General features: G+C 42.8%; 1 protein-coding gene across 1 annotated transcript in view; it reads left to right on the plus strand.

Annotated features, from left to right (window-relative positions):
• The window catches only part of galnt18a (UDP-N-acetyl-alpha-D-galactosamine:polypeptide N-acetylgalactosaminyltransferase 18a), a 111,194-nt gene that overhangs the window by 85,478 nt on the left and 641 nt on the right, over window positions 1-25,075 (plus strand). Inside the window, exons 8-11 of the mRNA XM_071524350.1 lie at window positions 621-758; window positions 6,251-6,346; window positions 9,787-9,789; window positions 17,164-17,328. Of these exons, the coding sequence (XP_071380451.1) occupies window positions 621-758; window positions 6,251-6,346; window positions 9,787-9,789; window positions 17,164-17,328 (402 nt within the window). The remainder of the gene's footprint in view (window positions 1-620; window positions 759-6,250; window positions 6,347-9,786; window positions 9,790-17,163; window positions 17,329-25,075) is intronic.

A 25,075-nucleotide genomic window follows, 5' to 3' on the forward strand; every position in this document is an offset into this window, starting at 1 on the left:
ACAAATGAACTAACAGACGGAGACCAATCCATAGTCCCCCCTTTGATGGGGGATAACTAACCAGACAGGCTACTAGCTAACAAGCTGACATTATCTAAACACAAAATCAATCAGATATCAGTAACAAAATGATCGGTTCCCAGTCAAAAGCTGCACAGAAATCAACCGTTACTATTTAGTTCTGTTGACACAGTCAAGTTCTACGTTTTCAAAGCACAATCAGCTGTTCACACCTGTTGCGCAAGAGCTGTAGACCTCCAATATGGCTGCCAGAGGTTGTGTTATATCACCTGAAAGCCTGTATACCTCTATATGTTCATGCAAGCCAGTACTGGCTCCCCATCTCTTTCAAATGTCACATTTTTCTCTATCTTCCGCTGTAGACAAAAAAAAATGTTCTTTTCAAACCTCAGGTCAGCCTCTCCCCACTGAATGCTACCCTTCCTCGCTTCTCACTCTAATTGCTCTCTAATAGCTCTGCTCTTTAGCTCTTATTCTTAGCTCTTACATGGTCATTCTGTGGTCGCGGGAATATTGTAAGGACACGAAAGGCCCTGACCTCTTTTTATTTTCCTGTTGGTGAAATGAAATGTTTTTATGTGTGTTTTTCCCTCCTGTAGAACTCAGGTATAGACATCGGGGACATTTCTGAGAGAAAGGCCCTGCGATCCAGACTCCACTGCCGGCCGTTCAGCTGGTTCCTAACCAACATCTACCCGGAGCTGCGGTCCTACAGCGACACCATCGCTTACGGAGTGGTGAGCTCGATGTATTCCTTAATTCTCACAACTTTTTCCAGTCTGGAACCCAGAACTGAGTCATTTCATTCAATATTGCCCCAGAAGCCAGGCTCATTAAAATGTACTACGGCTCTTCCCAGTGTAGGAACCCACAGGAACAAGGCCGCAAATTTTGGGTCCCAGCCCACAGTTTCGGAAACAGTACCACTCAATCCCCATTGGCTGCTACCAATACAGAAACTAGTCAAAGCAGAGCATAAAGTATTCAGGAGTGTTTGAATTCGTTATGAAAACAGAACAAGGCGCTCCTTTTGCTTTATCAAAAATTAAAACACCTTTATTGTGGTGGCTTACCAGCAAGGAGTTTGAAAACATATTTTTGGGTCTCTGTTCTCTTGTCACATTTCGGCAGAAAGACGAAGCACATAACGTGTTTTGAAATAACCTTGACTGGGTACAACCACAATTAAGCCATTTTCATTTTTGGAACAAAAGAAGTAGTAATTTGGTTTCCTGTGTTAATAATTTAGAGTGTCATAATTTCACAACTTTTCATATTGGCACTTTGTAATCTAACCACTATTTTTAATGTTTTCTTTACTCAGGCTGCACTCCAGTTCACTCGGGAGTAGAAGGCATTGTGGAGTATTTTTTGTTCAGGTTTTAATAAAAGTGTTTCATTCTGTGGGCGCCTGCAGGTCACACTTACACGGTTGCACTTGGTCTCCCACTGAAGACTAAATTGTATATAAATCAACCACATCATTTAGTCCAGCTTGCCTGATTACCATCCCATCAGCACAGAAATAACATAAATGCCCTCTCGTGAATAAACTTTCCCACAAAACCTTCGCTTTTCTAACTTTCCCAAGCCGCAACACCTTAACTTTTCCATTAACTCTGGAGCTAATTGTATGTGCGGCATGTGATATAAGCCGCCCTAATGAAAGAGCTCACTTCAAATCACTTCAGCAGTGTATTGAAAGGGTGAACCTTTTTTTACGGCACTTAATTTCCGTGTGGCTATTCCTCTCTTCGACTAACGGCTGTAGGAGGATTTTGCATAATTGAAAAATGACAGTAATCTGTTGAAAGCAGAGCAGAATTAGCCCACCGCCTCGACTGCTCTTACTGATAGAGGGGGGGGGGGGAAATGAGTGAAAAAATGCCTTTTTTTTTTTCCTTCTGGGCTGGGTTTCTTGTCTGGGAATTTCCCCAAGTCCCTGTTCTCATAATTTATTGATTTCATTTTTGATTTTTGTCTCAGTTTAACCGTTTTTGGCTTAGTTGGAGTGCAGGTGAAGGAGTCATCCGTCTTCTGCGAGTCTGCCTGCGATTTAAAGCGTTGGAAGTCTGAAAATAATCATCACTCAGACCAAATGTGCTACAGGTTGAAAAGGTTTTATTCTGTGCTCTATCAACTGCATTGACTCCGCAGGAGTTCAAACCCGTCGCTGAAGTGGAGGGGAAAAAAGGAGGCGAATTGATGGAAAATAGGCCGGCTCGGCTCCACTCAGACATTAGCTGCAGCGAGCCGAGTCTCTCGCTCCGACAACACCCTCTGCACCACCCCTTGTGTTTGTTGTTCGATAAACACTTCAATCACGGTGCGGCGCTGGATGGAGTTATTTGTTGACACTACTGAGCATGTGCGGGGGCGCCGCTTTGAGTGCGCGGGATGAAAGCGTTGCCACAGCGACATCTGAGAGATGTAGATATGAAGTTTACATATTTGACAAAAACAAACTCGCAGTCAGAGGAGATAGCAGTCGGAGTGCGCACAACAAGTGTTCTGGTGTGATACCATCTGTGGATGTTGTTTATGCACTGATCTCTTATTTAACATGAAACAAAAGCTGGAGAAATGGAGGGTAAATATTGGGCAGAGAGGAGATATGTTGCTTTGTCGGGCTGTTTCATATGAAGCGCATTCGCAAGGCATCAGATCTTTGCACCAGTTTGAGATGTTTTGGTGTTCTATGGGGCAGCAGTGGTTAGAGAGGCCGTCCTTCATCTAGAGAACCTGGGTTCAAGCCCTCATGTCCACAAGCATCCGCCCTGCTGAAGTGTCTCCGAGCAAGACACTGAATCCCCACCTGCTGCAGGGCCGCCGCTCTGTAGCTGAGCCTGACCTCAGAAAGAGCCCGAAAGAGCAGAAATAAATTCCCCATGGGTGTCGGATTCTTGTAATTGTTCTACAACTGCAATAAGCGTGAGAGGAACTAAGGTAAGGTGTCGTGAAATGGAAAGCGCGGTTCTCGGTCGGAGCCGGGTTGTGCCGAAACACCCCCACAGGACTATATTTGATATGGAGTACGGGGAGGTGGTGGGAAGCGAGAAGCGAGAGAATCGAGTTTTAGAGAGCAGTTGGAGAGGTAGTCGGGATGATTGTGTGATGGGATCTTTGGGGCGAGAGCAAGAAATAAAGCCTGGGAGAGCTGTATGTAAAAGCAGTTTAGTGGAATATGAGAGTCTCTCCTCCCGAACATTCGTCATGAACTCCAAATATTGTGCCTTTAGGATTTAGCTTATGAGGTTGGACTCGGCAGCGATTGCTGGGTCCAATAACCTCTTTTCGTTCTTTCCCAAAGAAATTAATGTTTGTATTTTACGAACTTTTATTAACAGGGGGCACGGCAGTCCGCGGCTCTCGCATTGACACGGGGACCACAGAGCTCGAATGGGTAAAGAGGCATTTCAATTCAAATCACTACTTTTTAAAGGTCAGTTGAATGGCACACTTAAGGTGGCTGCCATTGAATGCTTATAATGCCATGGAAATAAAGGTGTAGTACATGAACTTTCACCATGGCAAAGGCTGAACATTTCGGAAGCAGTTATAATATTTGATCTTTCTGAGCGGAACATACTGTCGACACTGAAATAACACCCATTTCCATGACACTATTAAAACACTATAGCTGCCATTTAGTCTCAGGATACACTACTAATCTGGTTTTGGGTCGATGCATCTAAATACCATAAGTGGATTAGAATAACCCAGGTAAGATCATGCTCCTATTATGAGAAACCTGGTTAAGATGCCTGGCTTACTCCCATATTAAACAGGTTACTGTGGCATGGAAACATCATACTGCTTTCACTTTTGGTTTTTACCATCTGTGAACAAAAAAACATGGCAGCAATATTTACTATTACTATTGGGACCATAATTTATTTTTCCTTTATTAAAATTCAAATCTATCTGTGGACAGGAATATTGTGTTAATTGGTTTATTCATGGAAACAGGGAGAGAGAGTCTCAGGGCATAAAAGCTTAATGTAAACAGCTTAACCTGAATAAGAGCTTAATCAGGGTATGGTCAGTAGCCAGGTTACGCATGTGAACGTAGTTAATGAGTGGGACATGCAGATATTTGTCACTGCATCGTAGAGTCGCACGGGGATCAAATCACGCTACCCGAGTTCTCGCACCATGCAATCCCTGAAATTGTGTGAAAAGACAAACTCTTGCACTAATACAGAACCAAAGCAAAGAAAGTTCGAACAACTGTTTCCTTCTGAGTGCTTCCACTACAGGAGGACATCAAGATTTCTCCAGATTTGACTTGGGACATCAAACATCAAACACTTGCTTTGTCTCTTTTGTGGTGCAGGGAATCAATTACCCCGAAGATCCAATTCCAAAGAAAAAAAGTCAATTCCCACGCACACACTTATCACCTCTGCATTGATTTATTAAAAAGAGTCAACCTTTCTCAAGACATATCAATCATAAAGTGACTTAGTGCTTAAATAGAGCCCATGATTGCATAATAGTCCACAGCTGTGTTGGAGGTGTGTTCATGATCCCACACAACAGCTCACTCATTCAAGATTCCCTCAACTGTGAAAACATACTATAATCGTACACATTCAAAATCCTTAACAAGCAAAACATTTTTTTCAGGTTAGTGGTGTATGCTGTATATATAAGACATAGCCCAAGTCTACAGTATACAAATGGTCCCAACTGGATCAGGTGGCAAGACATTCAAGTCCTTAACCCTCACACACTATGAGATAATCTGGCCCGACTATCCATTACGACTCTAACTAGCGCCGACTCGACAAAATTTGCAGAATTGTGGCTACAATCAGCCTAAAAGTTGTGTAGTTTGCCCCCAGCCTCAGTGAGTACCGAAGGAGATTACCATAATGCACCAAAGACAAACCATTTCTGGCAACTCTATGGTGGAGAGCCAGCACACCATCCTCGGTGCAGCGCTTACTTTCTTTTTTGTGTATCTTAAACTTCTTTCTATTCAACTCGAGCAGCGCTCCTGACATCTGACCTTCTCTTCAAACCGCCTGACTCAACCCGGCAGACGGAGACGTTGATGGAAAAGGCTCCGCCGTGGGCTAGACAGATACAAGACTCTTGTGAGCCGCGGTGTTCCCGAATCAAGAGTCCTCGTTTCCTTTCTCTCTCGGTATTCTTCAAATACAGAATTTATTTTTGAGCGAATAGGCTTCTCCGCCGCCGATGCTTTTCTCTCCGTGATAAAAGCAATCCTTTTGTTTGCGCTTGGTGTCAGAATGGGAGCCTTTAAAGTGGAACACCAGTGGAACACCGTGTTTATTTTTCCCGCACGCTCGCTGTGACGTGACTTCAGGAACAGTCGACTTCTGGCGTTCCCTGCCCTCGAAATGTGCATGCACGACTCTTTTCTTGTACCAGTATGTGCAAACTGGTAAAAATATTTACTGAAAAACATGGCAAACAACATGGAAAAAATTCTGTATCTCGGTTGCGTCTTGTGTTAGTTTGCATATGTTATACAAGGAATCGCAGCCAAATCAAAGGAGTTGACTACAGATGCTTTTCCATTGTGAAATATTGCTTTACAGCTGCCACAAAAACACTTAATGTGCATGGTGGAGGAAGTTAGTCTAAAGTGTTTGTCTGATTTCTTCCCAGCAAGCAGTAATTAGCCTACAGTGGTTCAATTTGTCTCAGCTTTAGCCACACAGCTAGAGCAGTGTAGTGCACCACTCTATCATAATGGACTAAGTATATAGAGAGAGAGACTTCCCTTGAAGATATATGACTCCCAGAAACAAATTCCCGACGCTATATGCAACCATAAAGAGAGTAAAACCAGATACATCTGTAATTGGTTTGAAGAAATCAAAATAAACCATAAATTCAGCTGCTGTAGGTGTCTGGAAATAAATTATAATCCAGCAGAATACCTTGTCTCAGTGAAACACTTAACAAGGTGCCGAATTGGAAAAGCTCGACTTGGCAATTGCAAAAGGTTGTCATAAAAATTCATGGCAAGAAAGAAATGCCTGTTCACACTGCAAACAAAATGAGACTGGAGATGAGATGCATTTCCTTTCCCGCCAGCTTGCGTAAAAAATCCATCTACCTGGAACTTGAGAGACAACAGGAGATTTTATTTTCGCTTTAGCCCCCTTCTCCCCCTCTCCGTTTCCATCTTAACTTTGTCGTTTTCTGCCTTTCTTTCTCTCTCTCTCTCTGTCTGTCTGTCTTTCTCCTCCAGTTGAAGAACAGTCTAAGAGATGACCTGTGCTTGGACCAGGGACCGGACACTGACAACGTTCCCATCATGTATCTCTGTCACGGTATGACACCTCAGGTCAGTGGGCCCTAATTCTATTCTATTAATCTCGATTCTACCTCCCCAACACATGACACACACCAGACATGACCATTAGCAAGGAGAAATCTTTGAAGAGTAGATGTTTGGACTCGGTCGGATCCACCATCATCATCGTTATTTAAAGAGTATCTAAACCTCAAACCCAAATCTGTGTAAAGCCTGTCATCTAATGGTAAACAGCATGCTACAGAACTGGCCATCTGCTATTGGCTGATCTTTGTTGCCAGGTTATTCACCTTCTATAGAGGTACAACAGGTGGTGACATCACCTGGCACCAAAGATCAGCCAATAGCAGATTGCACACACCTACTCCTATAGTTTTAAACATCACTCCACCAAGATATTTTAGCTAGGAGTTAGCTAGCTGATGAGAGCAGAAACGTGTAGAAGAGGTAAAATACCACCATGCTTAATACTGGGATAATAATACTGCTCTGTCATATGCTTTCTTGGCTTGAGGACGAGGCTAAAACGCCTGGAAAGTAATTGCTGAGTCGTTGGTATTGATCAAACAGATATATCATGGCATATTTAGTGCGATGGGCTGGAAAAAATCTTACTCATTACCCCTTTAATGGAGGCGCTGAAAAACACTTTGAACACCAAGGGAGCATGACTGTGTACTCCCTCTTCCCACCGCTCTTGGAATGTTCCGTAGCTTGACAAATTAAAAATTCATATTCGACTGTCTGCGACGCTTATATCCCCGCTGCCATAAAGAGGCTTGCATAATCAGAACAAGACGAGACCCGGCATCTAGGAGAGCTTTCTGAGGACACTCCGATGCCTCGCCTCTATTGTCAGTAAAGTTAATAGCTTCGACCGGTGCCTTGCCGTTCCAACTTCCTATCTGGGTCACACTCAGCAATACCGAATCGGCTTCCGGAAACAGCTGCGTTAGCGCTTCTCGCCGTCTCCCCCCCTGTCTTTTCCCCATTCACAATTTCCCCCCCCCCCCCTTTTTTCCTGGAGACGGCATAATCAGCAGCTGCCGATAAAGAAATTGAGTCGTAATAATACATTTTTATCTCCCTCAGTGTTGTTATTTATTTATTAATTTTTCGAGGGGGCTGAAAACACGGAAAATTGAGACGGGCGAGGCTACTCCGAAGGGACGGGTTCTCTTGAGCTTTTTCCTCCGCACAATGAAAAGCTCGGAGTCTTTTGTGAACTGGTTTCAATTAAAAAGGGCGTGATGTTTGAAAAGTTTTCGCACTCTTTCATGCGGTACAATTTGAAGTAAGTTAGCTCGGACGAAAGATGGGATAGGACAGGAAGGGGAGAGATACCAGGTAAAAATGTATTCAGCCTCTGGCGGAGCAGATTGCCCTCGCTCTGAGCCAGAACTGCCCAAAGTGAGGCCTGTGGGCCAATTTTATTTCCCTCCTTCGGGACGCAGAATGATACAATATTATTCATTTGGCCTTTGTTGATGCAAATTCATTATAATTTGAGGGGCTGTTTTGACAACACATTGCATTTTAAGGCATATCGGCAAGCGTAGACGTTCGCTGCCAACAATCTACTTATCCGAAATGGCATTGTTTGTGGAAGTGAACCCAGTATTTAGCTTGGCGTGTTAAAGGATGACAAATGACCAGACAGTTCATTTGTTTGGCTGATATTTCTGGAGGAATAGAAAGGCGGCCAAAAAGAAAAAATGATTTCTAACAACCCATAATAATGTATCCAGCGCTCTGTAATGGATCTCCAGATAGCATGGATATATTTGGGCTTTACTAGGATCAGTAAAGATACCACTAGAATATCATTACACAGTATTGTCTCAGAAAGGGGAACTAATTACTATATAGACCGGAGATATTTGGGCTTTCCATGGCTAGAATCAGAGATACACATGCATACATGCTGCACATACAATGAAATGGAGGATAAAGAATTTTTACGAGGATATGAGAAAGATATAGAGAGAGGGAAAGAGAGAGAGAGAGAGAGTTATTATCCATCCTGTACCTGCTGAGGTAATTGTTGAGGGATTACAGAATGCTGGATATATAATGAATAAATCCCCAATCTTTGCTGTTAATGGATATCCCCTATGCAAACACACGCATACACACACACACATACTCAGCAGAGGGATTTGTATGCACATTAGCACCAACTAAAACACACACACACACACATATATGCATGCACAAGCAACCACTCCATGCATTAGCTTAATGAAATTCCAGGCCTCAGTGACCAACCCTGCTCAAATTGCCACATGGTAAAACAATACCTATCCATTTTCACGATCAGTATCAAAAAAAAAATATAAACATCAAAAGATAACAGGTTTGATTTTTGCTTATTTTAAGCAAATAAGCGCTTTAAGATGCTTTTTAATTTGAGAAAATCAATTAACGTCAACATCAAGCATAGTCTGATTACATCTAGAAATGAAAATTAGTTATACCACAATGAATATCTTATCAACAAAAGAAAAAAAACAAAAAACATCACTGAGTGAGTTCCGGTTTGAAGTATTGGAACCAGTATGAGTTTTAAAACATTTCCCAACGACACCCAGCCCGAGGATTCACAGAGCAAAGAGCGGGAACTGTTTCATAGCCGACATCAAAGACTAACTTCTTATTATTCTTCTTGTCTTCTGTCGTGCCTTTATTACTTTTTATTCTTTATTCCTTATTCATGTGGAAGATCTTTTGTAATGTTATTCCCCCCAGTCCCACTTATTCCCCATTCAGATCCTTTCATTCTGATTCGTCCATCGCTTTAGATTACCTCCGAGTCCTCTTCTTTCTGAACAGAACCGCTCCGTTCCTCTGTGTGTGTGTGTGTGTGTGTGTGTGTGTGTGTGTGTGTGTGTGTGTGTGTGTGTGTGTGTGTGTGTGTGTCCAATGGGATGGATGGATATGGCGGTGAATACCTGATGAACTGCTGAATGTCAGCGATGCATAATGTACTGTACGTGAGTTTCCTTTTCAGCCACTTGACTCAGACGGAGGAGGGAGGGAAGCCTGGAAGGATACACAGAGGAGGAGGATAAGAGGGAGAGAGAGATAGAGAGGGAGAGAGAGAGCGTGAAAGAGACACTGATCGACAGACAGAGCGAGAGAGAAACCACAGTGGGGAATGCATCAGAAAGTGTAGAGTTGAGGATTTCTTTGCCTAAGTCAGTAAATAGCCCCTGTTGACCTCATGCCGCAGTCATGTCTTTCACCTCATACGACCTGCCGGCTGGGAAAAGCCGTTCACGTCAGCCTCCTAGTGATAAGTACAAGTAGGACATGTGGGATTTCCCCCACTTGGCATCATGAATTGCAGAAGTGAGTCAACAGAGGCGGCAAAAACTGCAGCAAATCCACTGAATATTGGCAGTCCAAGATAATAAAAATCTAAATGATCAATATTCACAGTAATACAGTCAACTCCACTTACAAAAAAGCAAGTAATGTCTGCCAGTTTATCTATGCTTGGTTTTAAATTCATAAATAACTAGAAATAGCCGCCTCGCGGTTGTATGCCTCCGCCAATAAACTTTGTTTTATCATTGCAAGGACAGTCTTTATTTATTGAACATATGTTATTAATGTGATTATTAGGTCAACTTCAAGGATTTTGGTGTCTGCAAAAGTAAGTGACAGCACTTCCACCGTTTTTGTAGAATGACCCAAGATCATTTTCTCAGTGACAGTGGTAAACAAAACTTTATGATGTCACAGTTGACCTTTGAACTTTTGGATATAAAATGTCATCACTTCATCATTTTATCCTATTAGACATTTGTGTGAAATTTTGTCATAATTAGCGTATGAATTGAGTTATGGCCAAAAACGTGTTTTGTGAGGTCACAGTGACCTTTGACCACCAAATTCTAATCAGTTCATCCTTGAGTCCAAGTGGACGTTTGTGCCAAATTTGAAGAAATTCCCTCAAGGCGTTCCTGAGATATCGCGTTCACGAGAATGGGACGGACGGACAGACGGACGGCCAGACAACCCGAAAACATAATGCCTCCGGCCACGGTGTGATGTCATCTTATTCTTTTTCTTCTTCTGTGACGTAAACACAGAATCATTCCCATGGCCATTTTGAATTTGCACTACACTCAGGGTGGAAACTCTACCCAAATATTGACAATCTAACAGTAAAAAAATAAGCTAGCAGCAACTACAACTACTTGAATTTAGCAGGGAAGTTAGCTAGCTTACTAGCTTGCTACCTAGGCTAGATTCTGTTAGCTAGCTACATTCCCTTAAAATGTGAGCCTGTATTACGGTGACCAGACGTCCCGGTTTGTCCGGGATTGTCCCGGTTTCAAGATTGGTGTCCCGAGTCCCGACAAATATCTGTGAAACACTAAAATGTCCCAGTTTTCAACATTCACTACCAAATTGTCCCAGTTTTCACCACAATTAAAATAATAATAATAGTATTATACTTGTTTTCAGCGCTTACATAGACGTTTATCATGTTCTGTCCCGCTCGTTATTACCTAACCCTCTCAAAAAACATAAACAATGCACCACATAAACTATGTTTTGGTGGATTTTTGGAGACAAAACATAATTTTTCGTTTGCTGAGGCGCTGTCCATGGTGTTGAAAGGTGCAGTCACTAGGTGTGCTAAGCGCTGAAATAATTGTCCCCCATCCTGATGAAAACGCCTATGGTGCGTGCATAAGCGCATACATGTGCGCGTGCATGAATGTGCGGGACACTTAAGGGTCCCGGTTTGGGGGTTTGAAAATGTGGTCACCCTAGCCTGTATGGATTCCTGATATCCATTTATTTCTAAGACATTTTTCTGTGAAATGAAAAATGTTGGTCCACTTCCCGATGTCTGTTTGATGCACATCTTGGTACACAACATAGCTGGGCTGAACTTGCTGTTCCAGGCAGAGCATGACATTAGGGATGGAGACTTGACTCCAGAAGAATCGAAGACTCCTTTTGCAATCTCGACTCCAAACTCTGGAATCGAAGAAACTGTTTAAATTAAACGGATTTATAATTAAATCATTCATTCATTTAGGCCTATCTATACTAATCTGCGATTGCTATAGTCCATTTCACAAGTGGGGAGAGGGGGAGGGAGAAATTCAAGGCTCATTGGTTGAATGCCCACCGGTGTAAAACTCCCATTTTTGTGTTGATTTTCATTTGGAATCATTTCCATTACAAGGACAATCCCACTCCAAAAAATGTGGAATCATCCTTCCCTATGTGACGCAAGTTCCAAATGGCCGCCATGGAAATAAGGTCTATGTGATATATGTGCCACATTTGGTAATTCTAAAAGTTTAGTGCAGTTGTTGATTTTAGGAGCCAATTTCAGGCCAATATAAGAGGCTTGGATGACAGTATTTTATTCGAAGGACTTAATAAGGGTGAGAAATAGCTGTTGAAATCCAGCAGGTAATAGAAATCTGATCTCTGCCTCAGTATTGGCGGAGCCTCGCTAACAGAGATTGGTTTGTGGCTGGATCAATAAAGTCTGAAAATTAGACCTTTGAGGCTATTTACCAGGGCAGCATTCATGTGCTTGTGTGTGTATATGTAGGTGTGTGTGTGTGTGTGTGTGTGGGCGGGTACACGAGTGTACACGTGACAAAGTGCCTGTAAGTACGTTCAGGCAGACATGAACAAGCTGCAGGAAATCACATAGCGGGATTTGATGTTTGTAAGAGACTGAAAAAACAGCGAGACCTGATAAAGAGAAAGCAAGTAGCAGAACAAGTTTAATCAAACGCAGCCTTGCCACTGGGGAAGGAGAAAAAACTCTTTCTCCAACAGTGGCTTTCTTTTTTCTTTTCTTTTTCAACTTTAAAGAGACTTTACAAGACATTGATTTATCATTTTGTGTAAAGTTGGTAGTGTATTAATGATTTAAAATAGACTTCTTTCGCCAGGGAGTTGGTTTGATACAAGGAAAACTCAAACCAATTAAAAATAATAATTAAAAACTTTTGACAAATTGATCGGAGAGCATTTTGTGTGTGTATGTGTGTGTCAGACGAAACCAATTACTGGACTTGCTAAAACTTTAACCTTTGTCAAAATTGATCTATGAGAATGTGTGTGTGTGTGTGTGTGTGTGTGCATGCATGTGTGTGTGTGTGTGCCTGTGTCTATTAATCCGTGAGAAAGAAAAATATTCACAACCTCACTGAAGGATCAAACGACGTCTCATTTTCCTGCAGATTCTCACACCAAGGTGTGAATCTCAATAAGCACTCAGAGAGCGTCGTTAGTCGGAGCAAATTTCCCACAAATTGTTACTTACACTGAAAAAAAAACAAAAAACACATGATGTGTCACCGGCAGTGGAATATAGAAGATCCCGCTGCTTAATTTTCTGGGTCATTAAAAGGCAGCGGTTATAAAATGGAGACATCGTAGCGGTTGTCGTTTCATTGAAGTAATCCGGCTTCAAGATGACTGTGTCCATAAGCCTATTAAAACTGGGTCTAATCTGATCAGTGTAAGATACTGTTGTGAGCACTCTCTCTCTTTGTGTGTGTGTGTGTGTGTGTGTGTGTGTGTTAGCCGCCATAGTAGGAGAAACTGTTTTTTCGAGTCAATTCATTAACGATATCTATAAATAACAGCTTCTCCAACTCTTCAGTCTCCGGTTAACCTCATTGTCTGCTCTCTCTTCAACTCTCTTCCCTCAACCTCGCTCTAACTTCCACTTGTTTGGATAAACCTCTTCATTATATATTGAGACAAGATGGTTCTTTTCCTCCTTTGCAGCTGTTGTTGTACTCTGTGTGTGTGTGTGTGTGAGTGTGTTGTCTTCTCACTGCCAGAGCAGATGGCTGAGGGAAACACCAGTGATTAGCCTGTCTAACGACATCCCAGGCTGTCAGTAATAAGCTCGCCCGGAGCCTCAGCTAGAGCCGATTCGCTGTCATACTGAAAACAAGGCGTTCAGGTAGCAAGTGGGTCTCTCTGCCGTAGCTTCATATATATGGAAGACCAGGGGGCGATTTCAGAGCGGGCGGAAAATTTGTTTTTTAAAGGAGGTGTATTTTCCGCCTTTCCTACGCTTTTACGTCATTACCTGGAGTCTAGCAAACACACCTGTGGAGTTTTTTTTCCAAGTGAAAATACAATTTTTAGTTATTTTCTAGTGCCCCGCTCCCGCCTAAAGAGCGACAGGCTGTTTTGGGGGGCGTGTCTAGCAGCCAGAAAGAGGCCCCTGCTCTGATTGGCCGGCAGAACAAGAGGGTCCGCCCCCCTCCACTAGACCCAAAAGTAAGCTGATTGGTCGACTCCAGTAAAGTCTGTTTTCTACACAACAATGGCCCATTTCTGAGGCAACGTTTTTTTTCAAAATACACCTTTGGCAAAAAATACTGCAATTTTTTTTTTTACTGTAAACAAGAACATCCAAGAGTGTAAAAGGCATCATAAACACTAGATTATCGATTTCTACAGGTGCATGCTGGGATAGGCTCCAGCCCCCCCCCCCATGGCCTTGAAGTGGGTAGAGAAAATGAATGAATGAAATGATCATGTAATACTTATGTGATTATAGGGAATTTCTCCTTTCTTTTGCCTCCCTCCTCCACAGGGAGGCCAGAGGTCAGCAGTAGGGATTCAGTGTTTGGCTCAAAGACACTTGAGGTTTTGAACATGTGAACTTCTTCTCCTGATGTAAATGGTCTGGACTCGGTGAATGGTTGCTTTATATTCAGAGTATGTACACCACCTATAGACATAATTTGTATATTTTTCATTAAGCCACCTTTGTTTAGGTGAACTGTCTGTGGTATTGACTCTAGCTCCTGATTGATCATCTTATGACTGAACATCTTTGCCACACACAAGTTGAATGACTGCAATTAGCCAAGTACCTCTGGGAGAAAGATTTATGAGCGTCAAGCTGCTTTTTTTTTTTTCTCTCTCTCTGTTGCGATCTATAGCGGGGCAAAGCTCCGTGATGAAGAGATTTTCACAGAGAGAGCTTCATTTATTAATCTCTCCGACTCGAATCGCACAACATTTTTAACAATGCAGTTACTCCAGCTCACAAGTCATCCAGCTAATCTGGACAAAGGGGAGTGAAGAATACGCAGGGCTGTCCGGTGGTATTGTGCGAGTCTCCCATCATGCATCTGCCCTCCATCTATCCTGCATCAGTTGCCGCGGGGCTGTTCTTCCTCAAATGCTGTAAAGTGGGTCTGGATAGGCGTACTCTAGCCCGTCGACCGATTGTCCGCGCGATTCCTCAAGGGACGGAGCAATCGATCGGGTTGATCATAAACGCTTCTGTTTGAAGTGTGGAGAAACTTAAAGGAGTGCTATCTTACTGACAGTCCAACCAGGGTCTACTGTCAGATGACCCCTCTCATGTCAATATTGGACAACAAACGAGCATCAGACACCTACCTGGACAGATACCTGGGCAATAAACAACATTCGGCTTCGGATCACAGCCATGTCAGCCAGATAGCACTTAGAATGACAGCGTTAGACGGCTAAACAACAAGGTGAAGATCGAGCTCAGATCCAAATGTCACCTGCTACAGGTACATACTAAACGGCAGCAAATCAGCCCTAGCTTACGGGGCTTTCGTCTATCCGCGTTGGCTAATATGTACATCTGACAGGAGAGATTGCCGTCTGTCTGACACGGCGCCTGGCGCTAATCCTTCTATTAGAGGTTTTAAGGAGCCGTGGCAGGAGGAGATAGCATTAAGCCCTCTGTTGGGAACCGAGCGTCAATCTATTGACATGTGCGAGTTGAAGGGCTCTTATTAGCACACATGCACATACACAGGGAGACAAAGCCTCTCTCGAAGGTACGCGCACACATTTATCTCGGCCTGTTGTCAGTCTCAGGGTGTTTTTTAAGCAGAAGCTTAAAAGCTCTCTGGCTGGTTCGCAGTGTGATAATGGCTCCTATCTGGAAATGTCCTGTTGCAGCAAGACGGTCATCATTCTCATCAATTACCTCCTCGGAGCTCACACACACACACACACACACACACACACACAGGCATGCTCGTCTTGGAAAGCGCACACACACACACACACTCACTAATGCAGAGCACGCACACAGCTGTTTCCCCCTGTAATCTTTGGTGGCGGTGGTGGTTGGGGCAAGGCAAGCATGTACACACATTTATAAGTAAATATGGATATGGGCGTGCACACACACACACACACACACACACAAGCGTCGTTCATCCTGAGCAGTGACATTTCTATCCTTATTTTCTCTTCCATTACTCCTTGTTCTCACCCCTTTTTTCTGCTTGTTTGGATTTCAAGTGGAGCTCGATCCTTTTCATTTGCTTTTTTTTATTTGATGTCTTCCGTCATTCTTTTTTCCTCCTGCCTTTGCTGTATTCCCCGACTCGGGCAAACGCATGTTCGGATATGGTTTGAAATTTTCTGAACTAAAGGTGCACTTGATTCACCTTCCCAGACACTCGCAAAGCTTCAAAAGCGGGGAGAACATTTACATAAATTACCATGTCCTTGTGGGGTTTTTTTGTTTTTTTCTTTTTCAGGCATGCAAAATTTCTTGAGCTAATGTTTGGCCAAGGTCTATTTTTCTTTCGCCCACCTCTCCTTCCTCCTTCATCTCTTGCATTTTGCAGCCGCTGCCTGTTTCCGCCTTCTTTTATTGTTCTTTCCCCGCTCTCCTTCTTAATTAGACCGGTTACATGTGGCCTATTTATTTCTCACAAGATTAAAAGTGAGAACGCGGTTTAGAGAGATGGCAAATTGTGCAGGTGAGGCAAGAAAACAATATGCACTCCACATCCAACAGATGCTAATTCAAACTCAAGTACAGCATAACAACCAGCATAATGAAAGGCATAAAAGCATAAGGCAAATGAGGAAAAATGACAGGAAACTGAAAAAAGAACAAGTACAGGTTCTGTATAGTCCCACGGCGCATTGGCATATAGACCTAATTAGCAAACATAGCTTATAGTAGGGCTGGGCAATATGGACAAAATCAAATATCACAATATTTTTGACCAAATACCTCGATATCGATATTGCGACAATATTGTAGGGATGACTATTTTCACAAAATATTTACACAATGAGATTTTTGATAAATAATCACCAGTAAGTTGGATATAATGACTAAGTGGGTAAAGGCAAATAATAGAACAGCTAGAACAGTCTGGTAAGTTCAGAAAATGACATCACTTTACTGTAATGCAGCCTTTAAAACCAGGAAAAGACACTTATGCCATATCACGATATTACGATATCCAAAATCTAAGACGATATCTAGTCTCATATCACGATATCGATATAATATTGATATTGCCCAGCCCTAGCTTATAGCATATTGCATACATACATAGAAGCGTATACAATGATGTACTGTATTACAAAATGCTAGGTATATGTTTTAGCTTTATATATATATATTTAGATAAACAAAGGCCTACACTCCATGCAAGCTAAAGAACTCAGAAGCTAGCTCTCCTGCTGAGTCACGTGGTCGAAACTAATTTGCATACCAAGAGAATTATGGGAGGTTAAAATTACAACTAATGATTCATTTTTTAGTTTACGTTACATTTTCACTTACTTCATTTTAAGAATTGTATACCGTTCGATAAAGAAGTTAATTTGTACAAAATTATTTTTTCCCCTCACCATGATGAAGTGCCCAGGTATAGAGCAGTGAAGTGTCTCACGTTCAGTTCCCCCAAGCTCAATGGGACTCTTGAAGGCTGGCGCTTCAAAAAAAAAAGAAAAAAAAGAAGCAAAGAAAGAAAGAAATCAAGTCTATTCTCCTCACTCCCCATTGTCTCTTCCCCCCCCCCCCCCCCCCCCCGCAGAACGTGTACTACACCAGCTCCCAGCAGCTTCACCTGGGAGTGCTGAGTCCGACGATCGATGACGACGACAACAAGTGTCTGGTGGATGTGAACAGCAGACCCAGGCTGCTGGAGTGCAGCTACGCCTCCACCAAGCACATGAAGCTCACCTGGACCTTTACTCAGGTACAACACAGGCACAAGGCACGTACTTAGGCAAGGGACTCCCAGTATATATGTACAGTAACATACCTGCATACCTAAATGCTAAGGAACTGGGAACTCTAACTGATCTAGTCTCTCACAGGGAAGACATTACAAACTCCCACTCCGCTAATGTATTGCCCCCAATTCAGGTTCTCTGTTAAGATGTAGTCTTTGATCTGCCTCATTGGATTCATTGCGTTCCTAATTGGTATTCAATATGCAGCTGTAACTTACCTGCTATTTCTTGTCTGAGCAAGGAAGATCCATAATTTTATTCTGGGTTTTTTTTTTTTTCAGCTTCACGCCTATTCCTCCCCGCTTTGTTTCTGATTCCAGGAGGCACCTTGTCTCGTGTCGTGCGAGCATGGATCATTCTTCCGTTACGCAATAGGCGTTTTAAAGGCACATCTGCTTCAGATGGATAATGAGCTTTCACACATCCACACTTTCTGACTTTTAACAACCCCCCTGTCTTATTTTTAATCTTCAGACTTGCAATGTTGCCTTAAAAAGTGACAGATAAGTAGGGGAAGAAGGGTAATTAGTATAAATAAGATATACTGCTGTACTGTATTCATGCCCTTGGCACCTCTAGTGTGTGTGTGTGTGTGTGTATGCCTGTGCGTATGTACTGTTTTTGTTCCAGACAACACCACCCTGCATAAGAGGCTTGCTTAGCTATATCATTAAAATGTGAGATACATCTTCTCTCTCTCGCTCTCTCTCTCTCTCTCTCTCTCTCTCTCTCTCTCTCTCTCTCTCTCTCTCGCTCCCATCCTTCCTTCCTCCCGTCTCCTCAGTGAACAATAGCTCTCCATCCCTCAGCTTTTCCTCAATAGCCTTAGCTACTGGGCACACTGGCAGTGAATCTCGCTCTAATTAGCTTCGGCCCGAGTCAGAAATCCCACATTCCCAACTTATGTCAGAAGTCAAAGAGATGAAACCCATTAGGCGAACTCCCGCGGGGCTTGCAATAAGGAAGCGCTCCATTTTCCTCGAAAAAGTTAGGCAAGAAGTCAAATAAGGCCCGGGGATTTTGAAGATTTTGAGCTGCTCGCTTTTTAGCGGAGCAGATGAAATGTTAGATGTATGAAAGATTCATAAAAGGAAGGGCTGAAATGAAATGCTGTAAATGAAGTTCACTTCATCAACCTTCTTAAGTCAGAAATGTTCCCAATCACATTGGTCAGTGGACGTGGATGAGTATAAAGAAAATGTCGAACTAATGTGCGCGTCGTAGCGTAGGTTTGAACCCCGGCTCACTGTACTGTCACTTCTCTCTTCTCTCTTCTCTCTCCATCCACAGACTCTTATAAACAAAAGCCTTTCAACAAAATCCAGCGTGATGCCAGAAAGCTCAATGTTCTTTCAAGGACAACAGTCTTTTTTGCCCTTTCACTAACTACATTTACTCTCTATTTTACATTATGTGGCGGTACAGAGAAAAATTTCAAATCTTCCATCAACCAAGGCTGGCGCTGTCAGGGAGGTCCATAAGAGAAATGGCTGTGTGCAAATAAAATAAGAGAAAAAAGAGACGCCTGAAAAAGCTTGTTGTGGTGTGGCTATAGATCAATTCAGTGACATTCAAAGTAAAAGTGAATAGTCTGATAAGGTCGACTTGTAGGTTACTGTGACACAACTGTTGTAAACTGTTGTAGCTGAGTTGTAGCTTGAGAAGAGTCAGCTCAGTTAACATGAACAAACTAACTTAACAAAGTAACCACAGTTATTATTATTATTATTATTATTGATTACATTTATATAGCGCTTTTCTAGGTACTCAAAGCGCTTCACATATCGGGGGGGGGACTCAACTCATCCACCACCGAAGTGTAGCACCCACCTGGGTGATGCACGGCAGCCAGTTTGCGCCAGAACGCTCACCACACATCAGCTATCTCAGTGGAGAGTAGAGGACTGAAAGAGCCAATTAGGTAACGAGGGATGATTAGGTGGCCATGATATAAAAAGCAGACGAGGCAACTATGAAAGCAACCGATGTTAATGTTAAAGGTCCATATTCTAAACTTTCCAGAGTTTTATTTTCTGTGTCATGTACCAAAAACACTCTCAATCCATTTTTACACGTTCATTTTCCAGCATCTCTCTGAGCCTTACCAAGAACAGGCTGTTTCTGTCGCCGTGTCTTTAAGGCTCATTAATATTAACGACCCCTCTGTTCCGACTGGCTAACCGTTTCGAGAGTGAAACGTGAGACGCCGCGGCCCGGCAGCTACAGGTAGGGAAAACTCTCCGGTAATAAACAATGACAACCGCTCAAAAAAAACACTTTGTTAGTCTATTATTTCTTACAAAAATGATAACGAAAGAACCTTTGTGACGCCACAAAGTTACAGAAGTCCAAACGGCTCGTTTAGAGGCTCGCTTTTCTAATATGGATTGTGTGGATTTAGTTGGTGACCGTGCATTTTGATACTTTCACCATGGTTAGATAGACCATCCAACTCCTTTATAATCACAGAGGCAAGGGGAATCCTGTTTTACATGATATGGGAACTTTAACATGCCACTACTAGCCACTACTAACACTAGCTTCTACTAGATACGTTAGCTAGTGTGTGTCAGATGTGTTTACAACAATGCAGTGATGGTTAGCCAAACAGATGCTATGCTTAGCTAACTAACAAGTTAATATTATCTAAACACATAATCAGTCAGATGTATCAGTGGTGAAATGATCAGTTCCCAGTCAAAAACGGCACAGAAAAGAATCGTGTGTGTTAAAATCTCCCGAAACGGTCAAGTAGTAGAAACATAATAAGCTCAGACGTCCAATATGGCCGCCAGAGGGTGTGTTACCTCACCTGAATGCCCTCTATTGATGCCAGAAGTATTATGCATATGTGTCTTTATATTTCTGCATACCTATATGCATGCGTGGGTGTGTGAGTGAGTGTGTGTTTGATCTCTAGCGCTGAGGATATTATTCTAGGGAGGCCGTAAAGACTGTAGCTGGAGGATCTGACACACAGCTTATGGTGTTTGAAGTCAGAGGTCCTCCCTGCCTAGAGAGAGAGAGAGAGAGATGGAGAGAGAGAGAGGGCACAGAGAGAAGAACGGGGAGACCGAGACAGGTGGAGGGAGACAAAGAAGAAAGGTGTGGAGATAGGGAGAGAGATGAAGGGAGAAGAAAGAGATGGAGATGGAGAGAGAATAAGGCGAGAGAGCAGGGAGGAATGGAGCGGGAGAGGAAGGGTTGCGGGGAGAGAGAAGCAGTGGAGGAGAGAAATGGAGAGAATAAGAGAGAGGGAGGGAGGGAGTGTTTCATGTGAAGCGGGCAGTCGGTATTTGTGAATTATTGATAAGCAGATCTTTTACAATATTGAACCGAGCTTGACCCTGAGGGAGCGGCCGTCGATGAAGAAAGAGAGGGAGGGGAGGGGGTGAGAGAGAGAGAGAGAGAGAGAGAGAGAGAGAGAGAGAGAGAGAAAGAGTGATGAAGAAAGGGAAAGTGGGAAATTGCCTTTGGAGAAATCTACCGAGAGCAGGTAGTATTGTTTTATTTTCTTATATCAGCTTCTTGTTTTGTCAGTCGGTTTTATTTGTCCCGTTTATGGACACCGCTTCCCTTCCGGTAACCCAATAAAAAAAAGTTTCATCTCACAAATGCAGAGCACATCGCCACCCGTTCATTATATTCACGACGGCACACACACACTACGCTACAGCATCACCAGCAGCACTCCTCCAGTGGTTTTTGTTTTTTAAGGGAGAGCGGTTAGTCCACCCTCCCTCGAGCGTTTTTCATGAGTTTTATGAGTCAGGGAGAGGGAGGAGAGATGCAACTGCGCCGTATTAGTCAGGATTTGAACCCACGCCATCAAGGAGAAGCCGCCACTCTTAGTGTTAATCCCAATGCTCACAATATATCCAGTAGGGATGGGACGATATGCTAATCTCACGATACGGTGTAATAAGTAAAAGTTCGACGACAGCAAAGTCTGACTGTGCAGAATTCTGTTTAAGAGGAATCATTTCGGAAAAACTGCACCATTAGTACAGGTAGTGCTTGGTTGAAATCAATATCATGATAATCATAAGGATTTTTCTCGATATCAATATATATATCACGATATGGTTCATGTATGCAAAATCACATTAAATAATCAAATTAATGTTCATCTCATTGAACTGAATGGTAATGTTAGGTGTGATGTCAAACGAAACAGAAATATTCAAATAATATTCCTACCATACCTCATTTTATGAGAGTTTTTAAGTAAAATTTGCTTGTCATCATCAATTCAGACAGCAGAAATGTGTGTCACGATATTAAAATATCTTCATATCACGATATGAAGATATTTGAAAGATGAAAGACGATAAACGATAATATTTTATTATTGCCCAGTCCTAAGTACAGGATAGATGTATGATAGATGGGACTTCTACAGTGGTTATCAGACTATTTATGAAGCATCTCAGTGTAGCATCGCTGATGTGGGATCAGTGGCCAGGCGTGTTTCATTCATTGCGATCAGAAATTTATAACCCGCAGTTGTATTCTAAAAGATTCTTAACGCAGCAAATTTCAGCTGATGTTTTGTATGCGCACTGCACACACACATTTGGCTTCAGTCACTAACAAGTTCGCCTATTACCTTTTATAAGAGGCATTTTGCACAGCTGTCTTTCCGCTAAAAGCAGGTCAACTCACAAAGCCCATAATTAATGGGTGTAGTCATGGTTAAAAGTAAAGACGTAGAACTTTAGTGGGAAATATTTAGCTAGGAGAACAGTTCTTAAAAAGGACTTTAAAGCCGCGTTATGCAATTTTCACACCGCAGCGGAAGGCGGCTGCTTGAATTTTGAGGATCTAGGCTGATTTTTACATAAAAAATCTTTGCCTGGCGCAGCTTTGAGATGAACTGCATTTGCACAAACACTTCACGCTCGACGGCCCGGTATCCTTTAGCCCTCGTTCTTTTCATAGAGCTCTTAGTTACCGCATCCTTTTGAGGTGGATGACACGATGATTGAGGGGCAAGGCTGACAGATCGCCTGGCTGGCTGGCTGGCTGGCTGGCCGGCCGGCCGACTGACTGGCTGTCTGATGGCTTTCTGGCCGGCTGGCTGACCGACTGATTAACTGGTGTTCCCGCCTTAATAGCAGGGAATCAATAGTGCGGTCCAACTCTGCACTCGGCAGAATGACAGGCCGGGCACGCCGCTGAATTGAGGACAAGGTGTTGGACGCATGCCAGACGCTGGTGTGTGTACGTGTGTGCGTGAGTGTGTGTGAGAGAGAGAGAGACAGAGAGAGAGAGGCTGCGTTGTTTGTGTATGCTCCGACTCAGCTCCTATACACTCCGTCTGAGCTGTTCTCCTCGGGGGGGGGGGGGGGAGCAGGGAGGGGAAAGCGTCGACTTTTAAGTACACTTGTTGGAAGTCACTCAGGAGGTCGTACACTTAGAGAAAGGCAATTGACTTGTCTTAAGCGGAGGTGGTAGGAAAGATCATTGTGATTATCTTAATGGATTTTAAGCCTGCTTTTACCGCGCACGGTGGCGCACGGTGGCGCCCGTCAGCGCGGTCCCACGGTGACGAGTCCCCCCCCCCCCCCTGCGCCCCGTCCCGGACGCCGCGTCTCCCGATGCCTGTCAAGAGAGCCGTGGAGAAGCGTTGCGTTTTGTGCAGTGGGAAAAAAAAGTGGGCGTGAGTTTGGAATTCTTAGATTCAGCTCTGAGATACTGAGCATCAAAGATTTGACATGCTGTTATGTACTTTCTATCTTTTTAAATATTTAACCCCAGTGTCTGGACTCTTTTTAAAAAAAATAACACCACATACGCTTAAAGTAACATTCAAAGATCATGAATATGTGGATAACTGAGTTTTGACTGAAAAAAAGTCAGATAGAGCCGCACAATAACAAACTGTTCCAGTCTGTTCCCCAGTGCTTTTCAAGGGTTTACAAGTTCCAGAGCATTCTCAACTCAACTCTGAATTTGTTTGCCAGTCTGTTGCTGTCAATCACGTCCATATGCGCGAAAATCATCTCCCGCTTGTTTATTGTTTGTTCGGCGCCCCATTAGCTAGTCTTCCTGGGGTCCAGACATACAAGACTCCAAATTCAAAGAGGAAATGTAAAAAGCAACAGTCAACAAATACACAGTTATGAAAAAAAAAAGACAACAATCAATAATTAAGAACACTTCAATAGATGAGCTTCCCGGAAACATCTGGTGACAACATTCTTGAAACGCACATTAGATCTGCCTTTTTGATGCTTGAATAAAAAGAGTTCTTTCATCCTTTTTTTAAAAGACAGTTTACTTTTTGCTGATATTGAGAGGGAACATATTCTACTGAGTAACTTCCGTATATAAAACTATTGATCTTGGTTGGGGGTGAGGGATCAACTGATAGATCGTTGGAAATCGAATGAGATTTATCTTAGTACCTAACACAGTGTGGACTAATCATTTGACTGATTAGCCTGTGATCAATGTAAATAGAGGTTAACTGTTGTAAATCCAATATGGGAGTCTCAACACAGCTAGATTGCCCTCTCCTTTCCTTCCCTCTCTCTCTCTCTCTCGCTCTGTCTCATGTGTAAGTGGGTGTGTGAGAGCGAGAGTGTGACATGAGTGTGTGGAAACGCCGTCCCTCCGAGCGATCACACCTACACGTGTGCGTTAGCCGGCAAGTGGGCAAAACCGCGCTGAGGCAGCTGTGTACACAGGCAGGCAAAGGCTGAGCGAATCGATATCTTTTTAGGGAGTTGGAAGTCTCAAAGAGAACTGTAGTTTGTTTTTTTGTTACTGTTCCACTCAGGTCCGTTTTTTTTTTTATTATTGTATTTGTAGTGTAGTGGACTGCGGAGTTAGCGGTACGATCCAGCCTCTTCAGAAACACTCTGGTACACTCAGTTCTCCTCTCTCCGGCCTCCTTTGATGTTCACTCTGTGTTTGTTACTGCGGCTGATGTAAAGCGTATTGATTTTAAAGCAGGCTTCCTAAAGCCCACAATGAGTTTGACACAAATGAGTTCGGTCTGTTCTCCCGGGGCTCCGGCTCATTAAAACATATTACTGTTCTTGCCATATGTACGAACCTATTTAGGGTCCTATTGCTGAACAAATCAAGATGCACACACACACACACACACGCATACACACATACGGCCTGGCGTTCTTACATGACTCTCCCTTTCTCTCTCAATTTACTTCAATTCACTCTGCGTTCCTGGCGTGAATGAACAGTATTGCATCGAAGTGCAATTGAATGCAATAATACAAATAAATAAGTGGTAAATAACAATACACTTCTAACATTAAAATAATAAATCCAAGTGAGCAAAACAAAAACAATTCGTGCATGCTCGATTTAGAAATCAGTATAACACTTACAATTATCTCCTATTGATTCAAATTCAACATGTTGGCATCGGCTTCACTGCACATTTACAATGTTGCCAAAGCAAAAATGTTATGAAACAAGGCACTACCTAATGTGACATAACATAACCATTAACACATATAACACATCTAATGTTACATATTAACATAATATAACATTAGGTAAATATGTGATGTCAAGTAGGGATGTGCCAATCAGGCTTTCTTGGGACGATTCTGATTGCTGATTTTTTTAATCAGTGTGATCAGCTCATCACTGATCTAATCACTGATGCATTTTACTTTCTACTAACAATGGCGGATCATGTAAAAGTGCACAGCAAGCATAAACAGTAAATTTCCA

Source organism: Centroberyx affinis, unplaced genomic scaffold (genome assembly GCF_046629955.1).
Source record: "Centroberyx affinis isolate AG114_WGS23_722 - 3 ecotype Tasmania unplaced genomic scaffold, CSIRO-AGI_Caff_v1 ptg001184l_1, whole genome shotgun sequence".
Classification (NCBI taxonomy): domain Eukaryota; kingdom Metazoa; phylum Chordata; class Actinopteri; order Beryciformes; family Berycidae; genus Centroberyx; species Centroberyx affinis.